The sequence below is a fragment of the Saccopteryx bilineata genome, chromosome 10 (assembly GCF_036850765.1).
Source record: "Saccopteryx bilineata isolate mSacBil1 chromosome 10, mSacBil1_pri_phased_curated, whole genome shotgun sequence".
Lineage (NCBI taxonomy): Eukaryota > Metazoa > Chordata > Mammalia > Chiroptera > Emballonuridae > Saccopteryx > Saccopteryx bilineata.
The window spans coordinates 50,916,309-50,929,149 of record NC_089499.1 but is presented as its reverse complement, the minus strand read 5'-3'; the positions used below and the strand labels follow the sequence as shown (position 1 = coordinate 50,929,149).

At 49.9% G+C, this 12,841-nt stretch overlaps 1 protein-coding gene and 1 long non-coding RNA gene across 13 annotated transcripts; one reads left to right on the top strand and one right to left on the bottom strand.

Moving 5' to 3' along the window:
- The first annotated feature begins 566 nt into the window (after positions 1-566).
- Positions 567-12,809, top strand: IL17RC (interleukin 17 receptor C). 12 transcript variants are annotated; one of them, XM_066245552.1, is made up of 20 exons: positions 567-928; positions 1,218-1,239; positions 1,435-1,556; positions 1,854-1,928; positions 2,053-2,127; positions 2,975-3,086; positions 3,420-3,464; positions 3,822-3,962; positions 5,416-5,555; positions 5,761-5,820; positions 8,031-8,085; positions 8,170-8,351; positions 8,455-8,505; positions 9,460-9,505; positions 9,656-9,777; positions 10,058-10,117; positions 10,641-10,689; positions 11,821-11,919; positions 12,021-12,059; positions 12,153-12,809. In XM_066245552.1, exons 1-20 carry the CDS (start codon positions 824-826, stop codon positions 12,779-12,781), a joined length of 2,229 nt encoding a protein of 742 aa, XP_066101649.1. In that variant the 5' UTR covers positions 567-823; the 3' UTR covers positions 12,782-12,809. The 12 variants fall into 12 exon arrangements, with proteins under 12 accessions (XP_066101649.1, XP_066101645.1, XP_066101656.1 ...); XM_066245548.1 differs by having other exon boundaries at positions 1,435-1,587; positions 2,018-2,127; XM_066245559.1 differs by lacking the exon at positions 1,435-1,556.
- On the bottom strand, positions 10,954-12,141 carry LOC136314527 (uncharacterized). The gene is made up of 2 exons (XR_010727329.1): positions 11,992-12,141; positions 10,954-11,386 (listed from the first exon to the last, which is right to left on the bottom strand). It is a non-coding gene; the product is annotated as an uncharacterized lncRNA (long non-coding RNA).
- Positions 12,810-12,841: the final 32 nt, after the last annotated feature.

Genomic DNA, 12,841 nt, shown 5'->3' with positions numbered 1-12,841 from the left:
AGAAGAGAGGGGAAAGTTAAAAAAAAAAGTGGTGTGTGTCCATCAGCACACAGCCAGCCCATGGCAAAAGCACAAATGGGACCCCTGTCTGCCTGGCTCTGAACCTAGGCTCCTTCCCCCACCCCTACCACACTTCAGCATAGGGCTGGAAGTGGTGAAAAGCCCACTTTCTGGTGCCCCTTGTCCTTGCTATTAGAAAGCCTAAGTCCCTGAGGTTCAGGGAATCTGTGTGAAGGGACCCTGGGTGCCCGTAAGAGGGGATCCAGTGGACCCAAAGATCCCAGAGTCATGTGGGAAGGAAAAATGACCCAAGATTGCTCAAGCCCTGCATGCACTTCAGCCCTCTTCCTTAAGGACTCCTGGAGTGAGTAAGAGCTTCTTTACTCAGCCAGGAGGGCCTGGAGTGAGTAAGAGCTTCTTTACTCAGCCAGGAGGGCAGGCTGCTGCCTCCCATCTCCAAGGGCCCTCCCCCTAGATGTCAGCAGGGGAGGAGAAAAGGGAGGAGGAAAGGAGGAAAAGAAGGGTGGTGAGGCCACCACCCCAGTCCAAGGCTGCTGGCTTCCAGGCCTGGTGTTGGTGGGAGGGACAGAGTAGGGAGGGAACAGCCAGCTGCCTGCCAGGAGCCAAAAACGAAAGCACTTTGGCTGGGACTGAGACTGGAGTTAAGACTCCCAGGAGAGGGAGTGTGCTAGCTAAGAGCCCTGGGACCCTGGAGGCTGGGGAGAGATTCTGGTTTCTCCTACCCAAATGCTCTGGACTGAGTGGGAACAGAGGTGGGGGCAGGGCAGGGCTTGGGGTCTGGGTGCTACCTGGCACCTGGAAGATGCCTGTGCCCTGGTTCCTGCTGTCCTTGGCACTGGGCCCAAGCCCCATGGTCTTCTCTCTGGAGAGGATTGTGGGGCCTCAGAATGCTGCTCGCTGCTCTCCGGTGAGTCTGGGGTCCCAGGAGGGTTGGAGAAGGCTCAGGGTTCAGTCTGAGGCCCATCAGGGCCCTATTCTGGCTCCTGTTGCTGCTGCCACCAGAACTGCCTTGGCTGGTCTGTCTGGTACTGATGGAGTAAGAGGAGAATGGGGAGGGGGCAAGAGCTGGGTCTGTCTTCTTCTGGGAGGGGCTTGGAATAGGGAGTTCCAGAAAGAGGTAGGCAGGTGATTTCAGGTAAGAAAAGATGGTTAGATTTAGGACCATAAATTCTGACTCTCCTTTGCCTCCTTCCCAGGGCCTTTCCTGCCACCTCAGGGGTGAGTAGTTCTACTTTTAGAGAGCCAGGAACTTCCTAGCTTGGTGGAAGGGAGGGAAACTGTTGCAGTCCCATGCCCTCATGGCCCACCCTCCTCCCTGGAAGACCCCAAGCTCTTCGGGCCTCTGGGGATATCAGGTGCAACCAAACTCTGGGTTCAGGACACTTTCAGCTCCATTCTGTCCTTCACATACAGAAGGTGACATGCTCTGCATGCCTGGGAGCATTGTGTCTGCCCTAGAACCTGTGCTGGTGCCAACACGGCTACAGACAGAACTGGTGCTGAGGTGCCATCAGGAGACTGACTGTGACCTCTGTGTGAGTGTGGCTGTCCATTTGGCTGTTCATGGTAAGCATGTCATCCATGTGCACATGTGAATGTATCTGGGATGGGCATGAGGATCGGACAGTCTGTCAGGCAGCACTGGACATCCTCAGTGTTCTTCTGGAGAATACTGGCTGAAGGACCCCCAGATCAGTTTGGCCTTTCAATCTACCCCCCAGACCCCTAGCCTGGCCCCTGCTTCTCTCCATACCCTTTCTGGAAGGAAGCCAAACCCAAAGCCAGCCCAGAGCAGAAGGCCTGACCTGGGCCTTGTCCTTGGGTCCTTCCAGGGCACTGGGAAGAGCCTGGAGATAAGGAACAATTTGGAAGAGCAACTGATCCAGAACTTGAGGAGCGTAAGAATGGTGAGGAGAACCCTGCTGGCCCAACTGCCCCCTGCCAGGGCCTTGCCTGTGGCCCTGGGCCTGACCAAACCCTGCCCTGTTGCTCACAGCCTCTCTCCAGGCCCACGTCGTGCTCTCCTTCCAGGCCTACCCTACTTCCCGCTGTGTCCTGCTGGAGGTACAAGTGCTTGCTGCCCTTCTGCAGCCTGGTCAGCCTGTGGTATGTAAAATAATAATAATAATGATGACAACAACTTTCTGAATATGAAATATATTAAGTGCTTCCATATGCATCATCTCTTTAAGTCCTGACTCTGATCAGGGCTGTGATCAAATCCTTTCAGCCCTTTATGCCCCAGTTTTCTGTAAAGTGGGGATAAGAGTAAGTCCTACCTCATATGGATGTTGTGAGATTATATGTAGTGGCAACACCATGAACCAGCATTATTATTACCCCCATTTTCTAGATAGAGAAAGTAAGAGTTGGAGAGGGAAAGTCTTTGGGCTGGACCATCTCCTCGGGACTTCCTGCCATACCATGTCTGTCCCATGCATGCACTGTGGTGCAGGCTCTGGGGCTACTTCAGGAGTTGTCTCCACTTGGGCCAAATCACTCAGACCCTTTGACTTCCCTGCCGGTCCTCAGCTCCCAGCCAATATCTTCTGATCTGGAAAATCGTCAAGTGGGAGAACATCTGCTGGCCCACTCACAGGGCAATCGTGAGGACCACCGAGGCACTGGGTGTGAAAACCACTTCTGTGGGGAGGAGTGTTTGATCACGTTAGCTTTGGCTGAGTGATCCAGAACAGCTGGGGTTGGGGCAGGGACTCAAGTAGCTAGGGCCTATATCCCCGCCCTGCTGATACTCCTATTGAGGGCATGTGGTTTAGAATGGTGAGTCTCTGAAGCAAACTTCAAAGGTAGAATTTCAGGCCATACAGTGTGAATACAGTCACTGGTTGGGGAAAAGGGGAGGGAGGAAGTGGTCCATACAGAGAAGCCCACAGCTTTTGGCATGGATTCTGAGCCCTATACCACCAACCTTCTGCTACTCCTCTCCTGACAGGGCTCTGTAGTATTTGACTGCTTTGAGGCTGCTCTAGGGGCTGAGGTGCGAATTTGGTCCTACACTCAGCCCAGGTATCAGAAGGAACTCAACTTCACACAGCAGCTGCCTGGTAAGTGGCTCCAGAGCCTCTGTGGCCCCAAATCCTGGCCTCCCTATTCTCTCTCCCCTTTGGCCACTTCCCTTACGCTTTCACTCCCTTCCTAGCCCTATCCACTCAAACAGTGGTGTGAGCTCCCATCCTCCCCAGCTACAGTTCCTTGTGCCTCCTCTCCCCAAGTGACATGACTTTCCCACCCCTGGGGAAGGTGCTTCGGGCACTGGACAGATATGGGTGGTATTTAGGGGACAGAGAGCCCTTCGCAGAGCTCCCCATGAGTCAGGTTGCCCCCTTCTTTCCTTGGTCCCAGCCCCACCGGAGGATTTTTCTGTGATCTCTTCCCAGACTGCAGTGGGCTTGAAGTCCGGGACAGCATCCAGAGCTGCTCTGGTAGGGGCTAGGGCCAGTGGAGCTGGGAGGAGGGAGGGCCAGGGTCTGGAATATGAGAAACCCTTGGAGTTGACTTTAGGTCTGGGCTGCCACATCCCAGAAACTTTCAGAGCTCATTCATTCATTCATTCATTCATTCATTCATTCATTCATTCATCACATATGAACTACAATAGCTACTACTTTGTGCCAGGCACATGGGAACATAAAAGTGGATCTGTCACTCCCTATAACAAATATTTATTAATACCAGGGACATCTAGAGGCCCAAAACATTGTCAAGATTATGGTGCACCCTCCCCCATATATAAAATAAAAATAATACCTATTTTAAAAGATTTTATTTATTTATTTTAGAGAGGAGAGAGAGAAAGAGAGAGACAGGGGGAGAAACAGGAAACATCAACTCCCATATGTGCTTTGACCAGGCAAGCCCAGGGTTTCGAACCAGCAACCTCAGCATTCCAGGTCGACGCTTTATCCACTGCGCCATCACAGGTCAGGCTAATAAGAATAATATTAAACCATAAAATAAGGGCTAAGAAAATCAAGGTTCTGATCATTTTTTCATGCACTATTGAAATTTTTTATTTTCTTTTTTTATTGTAATATTACATACATACAGAAAAGTGTGTAAAATGCTCTGATTTTATTGCCCAGTTTCATTCATTTTTATATATGTATCCATTTGCATATCTACTACCCAGATTGAGATATACATAGTGTGATATTTTCTTTTTAGAGAGAGAGAGACAGACAGAGGGAAGAAGGGGAGGAGGACAGAGATGAGAAGCATCAACTCATAGTTGCATCACTTTAGTTGTTTATTGATTGCTTCTCATATGTGCCTTTACTGGGGGGCTCGATCCAAGCCAGTGACCCCTTGCTCAAGCCAGTGACCTTGGGATCATGTCAATGACCCAGCACTCAAGCTGGCATGCCTATATTCAAGCTCATGATTTTGGGGTTTTGAACTGGGTACTCACGTCCTGGGCTGGTGCTCAATCACTGTGATGTTTTTTTAATTCTAAAATGACTGTATTTCAACTTCATTTTCTTTTTGGTTTCTTTAATCTTAAGCTTGGCCTGACTGCTTCTGGTAATCCATTAAAGACTATTCAGCACCAGAACTTTGACGATATGCATTTTATGTCATCATTCATTCAGTTACACATTGATTCACTTATTCAACAGATGTTTATTAATGATTACTCTACCCAAGGTATAGCAATAGGCACTAAAGATAAAGCAATTAACAAAACTGACAAAAATCCCTGCTCTCACTGAGCTGATACTTTGGCTGGGAGTCAGGATCAGGGTGGAGGTGAGGGTGAAGGAGGAAACAGTAAACACATGAAGATGTGGAATAGACAATAGTTAGATGGTGATTAGTGCTAGGGGAAAAGTGCAGGAAAGGGGGATAGAGAGGTGGGGGGTTGTGGCTATCCAGAGGGTTCCATGCAGAGGGAACAGTGAGTGCAAAGGGCTTGAGGCAGGAGTATGTTGTGGTGTGTTTCAGTATCAGTAAGGAGGCAAGTGTATCTGCAGCTGATTAATTTGTGCTAGGAGATGGATTGGCAGCCAGATTGGATAGGGCCTGCAAGCCTTTGTAAGAACTCTCTTTTGCCTCTGGGTGTAATATGGGGGGCCATCAGAGGCTTCTGAGCACAGGAGAATGATTTATTTTACAGTGGCTACAGGATCCTTCTGGCTGCAGAGGGAAAAGCAAAGAGAGGGTGGGTCTCAAGATAATAATGTATTGGGGCCTACATGAGCTCAGTCCCTGGATGCTGGGACAAAGCCTGGTCTGAGGTGGGGATACTGGCTCCATCCCCCAGGAGCATCCCAGTCTAAGGGGTTTGAAGGGAACTGTGAAGGATCAGTCGGTGGATATGGCACAGGTTTGGGTGTGCGGAAGAAGTAAAGGAAGTCTCTCTTTGACTCCCCACAGCTCTGCCCTGGCTCAATGTGTCTACAGATGGTGAGGATGTACACTTGTTATTGGATGTCTCCGAGGAGCAGCACTTTGGCATCTCCCTGTACTGGAACCAGACCCAGGGCTCTAAAACACACCGGTGGCACAGAAACCTGGTGAGACCTCCCAGGTCCATTCCCACTCTAGGCTGATGCCCATGCTAAGGATACAGGGGACATGTGAAGAGGACACAGTGACCCACACCCAAAGCAAGGAACATTGGTGGGGGAACTGCTGCATGCCTGGTTTTCTCAACTTTGGCTTCCAGCCTTCCCTTCTTCCTTATCTTCTCCAACTTCCCTACTTTTATTTGTTCCACAGACTGGGCCACAGACCATTACCTTGAACCACACAGACCTGGTTCCCTGTCTCTGTATTCAGGTAAGAGCAGAGCTTAGTTGGATGCCAGAGGAGTTGGTGAGGGGGTGGCTCTAACTGTCTTGGTCTCATTATTTTCCATCCTCCTCTTTGAGGTAAAAAGTATGACTCCCTAGGGTAACTGGCCCCCCTTGACCTTTGCTGTCCAATGCCTTCTGCTTGTTGATCCTCTATCAACAGGACTCCCACTTATGCTTCATGGCCCAGTCAGATGCCACCTCCTCCTTGAAGTCTTCCTCTGCTCCTCTAATTCCTTCTTTGTGTTCCCTTGGAGGGTAGAGCATGTGCTATAAACTCAGACTGGTTTGAGTTTTGATTCTGGCCATTTGCTAGTTGTGTGACCTTAGGCAAGTCACTTTGCCTCTCTGAGCCTGTTTCCTATCTGAAATGGGAAGAATAACAGTAGCAGCCTCATAGGGCTATTATAAGGAAGTATGCCATACCTAGGCTTATATGTGCTGGCTCTTTCCTCTCCCTCTGATTGCACATTTAATTGGTCATCAGGTCCCATCTATTTGACCTCTAACATTAATGCTTCTCATCTTTTTCCTTTTCCTCTTCATCTCAGCCTAGTTTGGGCTTCTATCATCTTTCCTCTAGACTGTTTCAATAACTTCCTGTCTCACTTCCTTTCCCAGAACTCCCCTAGCATTCTGGGACCATATCTGTGACCCCCAACTGAACCGTTTCCACTGTCGTTCCTATGGGTCCACTTGATGGGAATTTTGTTCCTTCCAGATGGGGCTACTTATCAATTTACATCTACCTCTGTGCTTTTGCTTAGATGGTTCCCACTACCTGAGATGCCCCCGCTTCTTTTCCATATAACCAAGTCCTTCCAGCTCACGTTACCTCTTTCCCAAAGTTTCCCCCCACCTCCTGGCCTCTCCTATCTACACGTCTCCTTGCACTTCTGTCCTTCCTTGTCCATTTATTATTTCCTTTTTTATTTTGGCACCTGTCTCATTTCTTCTTGCATACAACAGATGTTTAATACATGAATGACCAATTTATTAATTTATATACACTTATCTTGTAACTTAATTTGTCATGTCCTTGAAGGCAAGATAATAATAACTAATTCAAACTGAGTAACTGCCCCAGAGACTTGACCAATGCCTGACACGTAGCAGGTACTGTTTTTTGTTGTGCTTTTTGTTTTCCATCTTTTTAAATAGGTACTCTTAATTAAAGGTTTGCTAACTAAGTTGATACATTATCTCTAGTGCTTAGCACAGGGCTAAGCACATAATAGGTACATTTTAAGTTTATTGAAAAAATAAATGAATGTGTCTTTAATACCTGGGACAGTGAGTGCCTAGCACACAGTAGGTTCTTACAGAGTAATTGTAGATTTAATTATCAAATGTCTCTAGTGCCTACCACAGTACTAAGACACATAGTAATACTCATTAAAATTTTGCTAAAGGCCTGACCTGTGGTGGCGCAGTGGGATAAAGCGTCGACCTGGAACACTGAGGTCGCCGGTTCGAAACCTTGGGCTTGCCTGGTCAAGGCACATATGGGAGTTGATGCTTCCTGCTCCTCCTCCTTCTCTCTCTCTCTGTCTCTCTCTCTCACTCCTCTCTCTCTAAAAAAATCAATCAATAAAAAAATATTTAAAAAATAAAATAAAATTTTGCTAACTAGGCCCTAGCCAGTTGGCTCAGTGGTAGAGCGTCGGCTTGGCATGCAGGAGTCCCAGGTTTGATTCCCGGCCAGGGCACACAGGAGAAGCGCCCATCTGCTTCTCCACCCCTCACCCTCTCCTTCCTCTCTATCTCTCTTTTCCCCTCCCGCAGCCAAGGCTCCATTGGAGCAAAGATGGACCAGGCGCTGAGGATGGTTCTGTGGCCTCTGCCTCAGGCGCTAGAATGGCTCTGGATGCAACAGAGCGGGGCCCCAGATGGGCAGAGCGTCACCCCCTGGTGGGCATGCAGGAGTCTGTCTGACTGCCTCCCCGTTTCCAGCTTCCGAAAAATGCAAAAAAAAAAAATTTTTTTTTGCTAAATAAAGATGTTGCCAGATGTTCACACAGGGTTTGCGGGGTGAATATGTGCATCTCTAGGGCCTTGCAAAGTATGAAAAGATCAGGCCAGTGTTTGTGAAATACTGGACAAATGAATGTGTTCCCAGTGCCTAGCAGAGGGCTTGTCATATGCTTCTGGAGGTTTGGTTGGAGTGATATAATCTGGTCCCTGTTTCCTTTCTAGGTGTGGCCTCTGGAGCCCGACTCCGTTAGAACGAGCATCTGCCCCTTTAAGAGTGGTGAGAGGATCCGCAAGGGCCAAGGTGGAAAAGGTGCAGGTGGATCCTTGCGGGGCTCACAGTGACCACGCCCTCTGCTTGCAGATCACCGCGCAAGACGCAACCTCTGGCGTGCTGCCCAGCTGCAGCTGCTGCCCCCACGGGGCTGGCGGCTAAACGCGCCATGCTCACTGCCTGCCGAGGCCACACTGTGCTGGCAGGCACCGAGCGGGGGCCCCTGTCAGCCGCTGGTTCCACCACTGTACCGAGAAAATGTCACTGTGAACGTAAGCGAGGCGGCGGGCAGCGCCCGGTATCGGGATGGGTGGTTGGGGAGAGCCAACCCAGGGGCTACCTTTAGTGACCCCACCCATTCCCCTCTTTCCACAGAAAGACCTTGAGTTCCCGTTGTTGAAAGGCCACCCCAACCTCTGTGTTCAGGTAAGAAGGAGGCGCCAGAGCGTTGTGTTGTGGGCAGGACCCCCCTCCATGATGTGCAGACCCTCAGACAAGGCACTGTCTTCTGGACCCACTTTATCCTTGGATCCCTGAAGCAAAATGGTTATGGGCTTCCACTTTAGTTGTTACACTATTTACATTAGCAGTGCTAAGGGATTCTGAACCAGTCACTTCACCTCTCTGAAGATCAATCTTATCTATTTAATGGGGATGATAATAGTAACTACTTTATAGAGTGGTTATGAAGATTAGAAAAGTGCTTGACAGTAGGGGCTGGCACAGACTAAATGCTCAACAAATGTTAGCTGCCTTTTACTATTGCTATCATTGTCCTATTTCCATACCTGTATAATGGGTTACTTTACAACTTCACTGGGTGATTATAAGCATAGTCATTCAAGATTTATTGAGCATCTACTATGTGCAAAGCACTGTTTTAGGCAGTTGGAATAGATATCAGTGAATAAAACCACTAAGAGTTTCTATCCATAGACAGCTTAAGTTCTAATGGAGAAATGCAAGGCAATAGATTTAATAATTATAGTATACAGTAATTTGTATATAAACACTATGGGGAAAGGTGAGGAATGATAAGAGAGGATTAAGTTGCAATTTCAAGTGAGTGGTCAGGTGAGGCCTCTGTGAGAGGGTAGTTAGATGGGAATGTATAAAGTGTCTTGTCAGACATGAAAAGAGTTAATTTAGGGTCATAAGCCCTGTTAGTACAGATGACCTCACAAAGCAGAGGCTGAGAAACATGGATTGACTCCTAACCACCCAGACTGGAACCCTGATCTTCCTAAGGTCAGGTCCAGAGTACAGACCCCCCCAACCCAACAGGCCTCCCCATACCTATCCCACCCCTTCTCTTCTCGGGTCTTTCTGGCCTTAGTTCTAGTTTTCTTTGTGCCCCTAACCTGGGCCCCTTCCAAGCAGGTGAGCAGTTGGGAGAAGCTGGAGCTGCAAGAGTGCTTGTGGTCTGGTGAGTGGGGCCTGCAGGAGGCTGGGGCAGGGCCATCACAGTAAAGGTGAACCCTGAAGTGCCAGCTCCTAGGGGTAAAGATCAGGCATGGGGGGCACATGGCAGATCCTATCAAGGTTGAGTCTCACAGTGGATTCTCATCCCTTTCAGACTTCCTAGGGCCCCTCAAGGATGATATACTGCTGGTGGAGACACGAGGCCCCCAGGACAACAGTTCACTCTGTGCCTTGGAACCCAGTGGCTGTACCCCACTCCTCAGCAGGGCCTCCACGGTGAGGGCTGGGGACCCTCTTCCATGTACCTCTCCAGCTCTATCTCACACCTGACCTCAAATTTTCCCTCTATTCAATTTTCCCCCCTCTGTGCCAGGCTCCATGCTGGTCTCTGGGAACATGGGGGTAATTCAGATGTGGGCCCTGTTCTCAATGGCCTGTCAGAAAGTCTCCCAGCTTCCTGTGTCCTCTCAGCCCTCAGATTCTGCCCAGCTGCTGCCTGGTAGTCTCCTAGGTGCAGTGCCCCTAGGTGACAGTCCCTTACCCCTTGGCTTGGCAGAGGGCAGCTCGCCTTGGAAAGCAGTTATTACAAGACTTGAAGTCAGGCCAGTGTATGAAGGTGAGTTAGGTGCCCAAGGGCAAAAGCCCCAAGTCTCTACCTTCAGCCTCTTTCACTTCTTCCTGTGCTTAACAAAGGGCACCAGGGAAACTCTTCACTCTTCCTAGGCAGAGGCCTGCTCACTATCCTTCTAGCACCCATCCACTATCTATCTGTGTTTTCTTTGTGTCCAGTCCTGTGGAAGCTAGGAGTTGAAAAAGCATAGTTCCTGTCCCCAAGCTGCTCGCTGTTGCCTAAAAACCCATAAACAGATAACAGCATTCACATTTGCTAAGTGCTGGTGCAAAGGAAGAACTTTAAGGAAGGGTCTCTTCATGTGGGTAGATCTTGCATGGAGGAAGGCACTGTCTACTAGGCAGTAGGCACAGCATAAGCAAAGGCAACAGTTTGTAGGAAATTAATGCGGGTGGGGAGAAATATGCCTTGTTGAGGCTGGGAATTTGGAGATCAGGCTGGTGAAAACTTGGTAAGTGCTGAAAAATAAGCTGAGAACTCTGGACTTGGTTTTGTTTGTATCTTTCAGCTATGGGATGATGACCTGGGAGCACTATGGGCCTGTCCCATGGACAAGTGTGAGTATTACAAGAACTGTCCTTCCTCTTCATAGCTAGCTCTCCAGGAGCTGGAATCTTGACAGGGACCACTCCTGGGGGCAGCACAAACAATTGCTTTGTCCTTCCCAGGCTCAGATATCAGAGGGTCATTCCTTCATTCATTCAGAAACTAGGATGAAAGCTTGCAGAACATCCCAGCATCACCAAGTTATAATGTCCAACTATAATGTCCAACTATAATGTGCACCCCCCAACCCAACTATAGAAGGCTAGAAAGACATAGCCCCAAATCACTTAACATTTAGTAAGTGTGAGCTACTGAACACTCCCTGTAAAGTAAGTGTCCAAAACCATGAGTGCATATAACTGGACCTGACCTCAGTGGGGAAACAGCTCAGGGGAAAGGTTTGAGCTGAACTCTGAAGGCTGAACTAGGTGACGGAGGTAGAGATACATTTTTGTGAAGATTGTGGGATGCTTTTTTGAGGAACTGCAAGGTGCTCAGTGGCTGGAATGTCTTGGGAAGCAGTCCCCAGTCATGCGATAATGATGGAAGGGCCATGTGTGGCCTTGGAAGCCAATGTAAAGAATTTGGAATTAAAAAAAAAAAAGAAAGAATTTGGAATTTACCTTAAGAGCAGCAGGAGCTTCCCAAAAGGCTATAATTGGATTTGTATATTCAAAAGATCTCTGGGGTTGCCATGTAGTGAATGAACTGGAGACAGAAAAGAGGTCAGGGATACCAGTTAGAAGGTTGTTGCAATAATCCAAGAGAGATTAAGAAGTCAAGCACCCAGCCACTCTAGGTTTAGGGGGCAATTAATATTGCTGACATTTGAGCACTTACTATGGCCTGGCATTGTAAGTGCTGCTTTATGTGTATTAATACATATATGTAGTTCTCATAACAACCCTATCGGTAGGTACTGTTATCCTAATTTTACCAATATGAAAAACTGAGGCAGGTAAGTCACTTCTCCAAGGTCACCCAAGTAGATGTATCTATGCTCATATACTGGTTCTAACACTATGTGCTGTAGACTTTGGGCAAGTCGCTTCATTTCTCTGAGCTTCAGTTATTCTCCTTCGTGAAGTGAAGTGAAAGTGTAAGGTCTAAAACTAGCCCATCTCCTCCCCTGGGTCTCTCAGATATCCACCAGCGCTGGGCCCTGGTGTGGCTGGCCTGCCTACTCTTAGTGGCAGTACTTTTCCTTCTCCTCCTCCTCCTCAAAAAGGACCATGTGAAAGGTGAGTCATTTCCGGCTCCCCATCCCCAGGGCCAGGACTGGGAGTTCCCTGAGAGGCAGTGGCTGAGCTCACCCTTTGCCTCCACCCCTCTGCCCCAACAGGGTGGTTGAGGCTCCTGAAGGAGGATGTCCGTTCAGGGGGTGAGTGGGAGCAAGCGCCGGGAGGGCGGCCGGCCCCAGTGGGCCGGACCTCGGGCCATCTCACGTCTCCTCTTCCCTTCTGTTCTCTGGCAGCGGCCCTCAGGGCCCGCGCGGCTCTGCTCCTCTACTCCGCCGACGACGCAGGCTTCGAGCGCCTAGTGGGAGCCCTGGCGTCTGCGTTGTGCCAGCTGCCGCTTCGCGTGGTCGTGGACTTGTGGAGTCGTCGTGAAGTGAGCGCGCAGGGGCCCCTGGCCTGGTTCCACGCGCAGCGACTCCAGACCCTTCAGGAGGGCGGCATGGTGGTCTTGCTCTTCTCTCCCGGGGCGGTGGCGCTGTGTCGCGAGTGGCTGCAGGACGGGGCGCCGCCGCCTGGGGAGCACAGCCCGCACGATGCCTTCGCGGCATCGCTCAGCTGCGTGTTGCCCGACTTCTTGCAGGGCCGGGCGCTCGGCCGCTACGTCGGGGCCTACTTTGACAGTCTGCTCTGCCCGGATGCTGTGCCAGCTCTGTTCCGCGCCGGGCCTGTCCTTGCCCTGCCCTCCCAGCTGCCTGACTTCCTGCGGGCCCTGCAGGGGCCTGACGCCCCCGGCCCGTGGCGGCTTGCGGACATGGCGGAGCAAGTGTCCCAGGCCCTTCAGCCTGCCCTGGACAGTTGCCTCCGGCCCCCGGGGACCGAAGAGACAGGTCTCGAGATGGGACCTGAGTTAGAGAACAGGACTTGAATAAAGGCAGACGCTATTTTTCTAACAACGTCTCTCCAATATTTTTCTGATTGAATGGCT

Coding starts and splice junctions, on each gene's coding strand:
- IL17RC (XM_066245548.1), top strand. CDS start 824: ATGCCTGTGCCCTGGTTCCTGCTGTCCTTGGCACTGGGCCCAAGCCCC. Junction 5,821..8,030: donor TTCCCTGTCTCTGTATTCAG/GTAAGAGCAGAG, acceptor TTTCCTTTCTAG/GTGTGGCCTCTGGAGCCCGA. Junction 9,778..10,057: donor TCCTCAGCAGGGCCTCCACG/GTGAGGGCTGGG, acceptor TTGGCTTGGCAG/AGGGCAGCTCGCCTTGGAAA.